The 2,241-nt window shown below is 39.4% G+C and overlaps 1 protein-coding gene across 1 annotated transcript in view; it reads right to left on the bottom strand.

The window, feature by feature from the left end:
• Positions 1-2,241, bottom strand: part of RGL1 (ral guanine nucleotide dissociation stimulator like 1) — a 124,675-nt gene that overhangs the window by 81,720 nt on the left and 40,714 nt on the right. The window contains exon 3 of the mRNA XM_003785630.2: positions 801-1,009. Coding sequence (XP_003785678.1) covers positions 801-1,009 — 209 coding nt within the window. The remainder of the gene's footprint in view (positions 1-800; positions 1,010-2,241) is intronic.

Consider the following 2,241-nt stretch of genomic DNA (forward strand, 5'->3'; position numbering starts at 1 on the left):
TACTGAACAAGCCCAGCAAAAATGCCCTATCTTATTCCTTTCCTTATGCAGGAAACCTCAGACTATATAAGGACTTGGATGAGGGTCCTCATGATTCTGAAACAATTGTTTGGCTGACAGTTTTCTTCCTCCAAGTTAATTTAATGGTATTTTTTTTAAAAGATCAAGTTTAATCTATAAATAAAACAGAAATAAGGAGAAAATATAAAGATTAAGTAGCAGTACATAAATTACAATGTACACTGGTCCACCATTATACATACTATGTGCCTTGACATGGATCAAGAATGAGATTTACGTGCGTAACCATAAAGCAGCAATACATGGTGATTGTCAATAGCCATTGTCACCGACACGGCCACTGCCACCCTTCATTAGCCGCTTCCTGTGGGTCGAAAACTGAACTCCACCTTTCACACAAATTAGCACATTCAATCTCCACAACAGCCCAATAAGATTCCTGGTAAACTGATTATTCACTGGACTTATACAAAAGTATGAAAATATAGAGTTAAAAATAGTAAATGAAATCTATAAACAACTGAATCTAGATTGATGGTGTCTACTTTTAATTCTTTACCTGATCTTTTTTTTTTTTGTTCCAGAAAGAGAACATAAGTGGCTCCTGAATAACCTTCATGCCATTCCTTCCAAAGGCCATTCCTTCCAGTTAACCCTTCCTCACATGTCCTCAGCCAACCAAGTTCAGGCACCAAGCGCAGGTGATTCAGAAGCTTGCACCTTCACTCAGCAAACAGCCTAATATTTCTATCAATTCTCAAAAGCCTTTAGATTCTTACCTGTCCAGCAGGAGTTCCAGCACTTCTTTAGTGGAGGCAAAACCTCTGTACGTTGACAGAAAGATGCTGATATAGGTGAAGTCATTGTCCCCAAAAGCTGTCAGCAGGTTCTCCACCAGCTTCTCCAAGGTGCCAGCTTTTATGGTCCTGATCTTACAGGTCTCATACTGACTGACTGTGTGTCCTGGAGGCAGCTGGTCCCCTTCAACCTACACAATAAATTAATGATTACCATCAGGAGAAATGACTCCCCCCTAAAGTAAAACTAGAAACATTGAAATAGTTGAAGTATTTCATTTTTCTACTAGCCATGGACAGCAATGCTCTCTCCTGAGTTCCGTGTAGTAGTGACATGGTGGTGCTGGTGGTGGGTGTGTGCACATGTGTCCCCTTCCTCCCTAAAAGTAGAGGTTTGTAGTGGCACATGTTTCTCATGGATGTTTATCATGATCCAGGATCAAGCTTAGCGAATGTTATCAATTTTTTTTTTTTTTTTTTGAGAGATGGGATCTTGCTCTTGCTCAGGCTGGGCCTAAGCTCCTGAACTCCTGAGCTCAAGCAATCCACCTGCCTCAGCCTCCCAGACTGCTAGGATTGCAGGTATAAACCACAGTGCTTGGCCTTTCAAACTTGTTCTTAAAGATAATTTCTACATACTGGCTTTTGAGAGCTGATCATTATTAAATTTTTAGGATTTATGCAACCCAGTTGGCATCATGTTGGTAACTTAGAAAAAAAAAATCAGCCATGGGAAGGGTAAATTCTCCATGGAAATCTATGGAGCTCTGACCATGACCATAACCTGAGATTCTTCATGCTACGGGAGGCAATATGCATTCTGATTATCACCAGCAATCAACACAGTTGACTGGAGAAATGGCTGTACCAAGCAGTGCTGGGCTAAGCTCTGGAGAGTGATGAAAAGGCTGGGTGGGTGTATGACCTTCAGGAAGATTGAAAAGTGTAAGAGAAGATATTTATTCATGAGAAGTAGCTATCACATGAGAATGAAACTATTAATAATATCGGTAGGTATAACTGTGCTTGGGTAGATATAAACCATAATCCATACAAATTAATTGGTAATGAAATCTGTAAAGTTTAAACATCGGATATGAAGGAAGAGAATTCAATTGAAGAAAACTGTGGCTGTGCCTCACATTCTGCAGTAAATCTGTGCCTAACAGATTACAGAGAGATGCTTTCCAGAGTCGAACTTAATTCTTCATAGGCACCAGGAAAACTGACCCAGAGAGGAGAGTTTCTGTATATAAATAATTATTCCAAGTGATGTGAGTAAGCTGAACGCATCTGACATAGTTTTTCTGAATCATATTAAATTGTTTTATATCAGATTTTCTTACACTGAAATAAATCAGAAGTGAAGATTAAAGGAGAGAGGCAACGAAGAAGAGCTCTGACTCCCTAATGATGATATTAC

Source organism: Otolemur garnettii, unplaced genomic scaffold, assembly GCF_000181295.1.
Source record: "Otolemur garnettii isolate 467f Iridium unplaced genomic scaffold, OtoGar3 scaffold00016, whole genome shotgun sequence".
Lineage (NCBI taxonomy): Eukaryota > Metazoa > Chordata > Mammalia > Primates > Galagidae > Otolemur > Otolemur garnettii.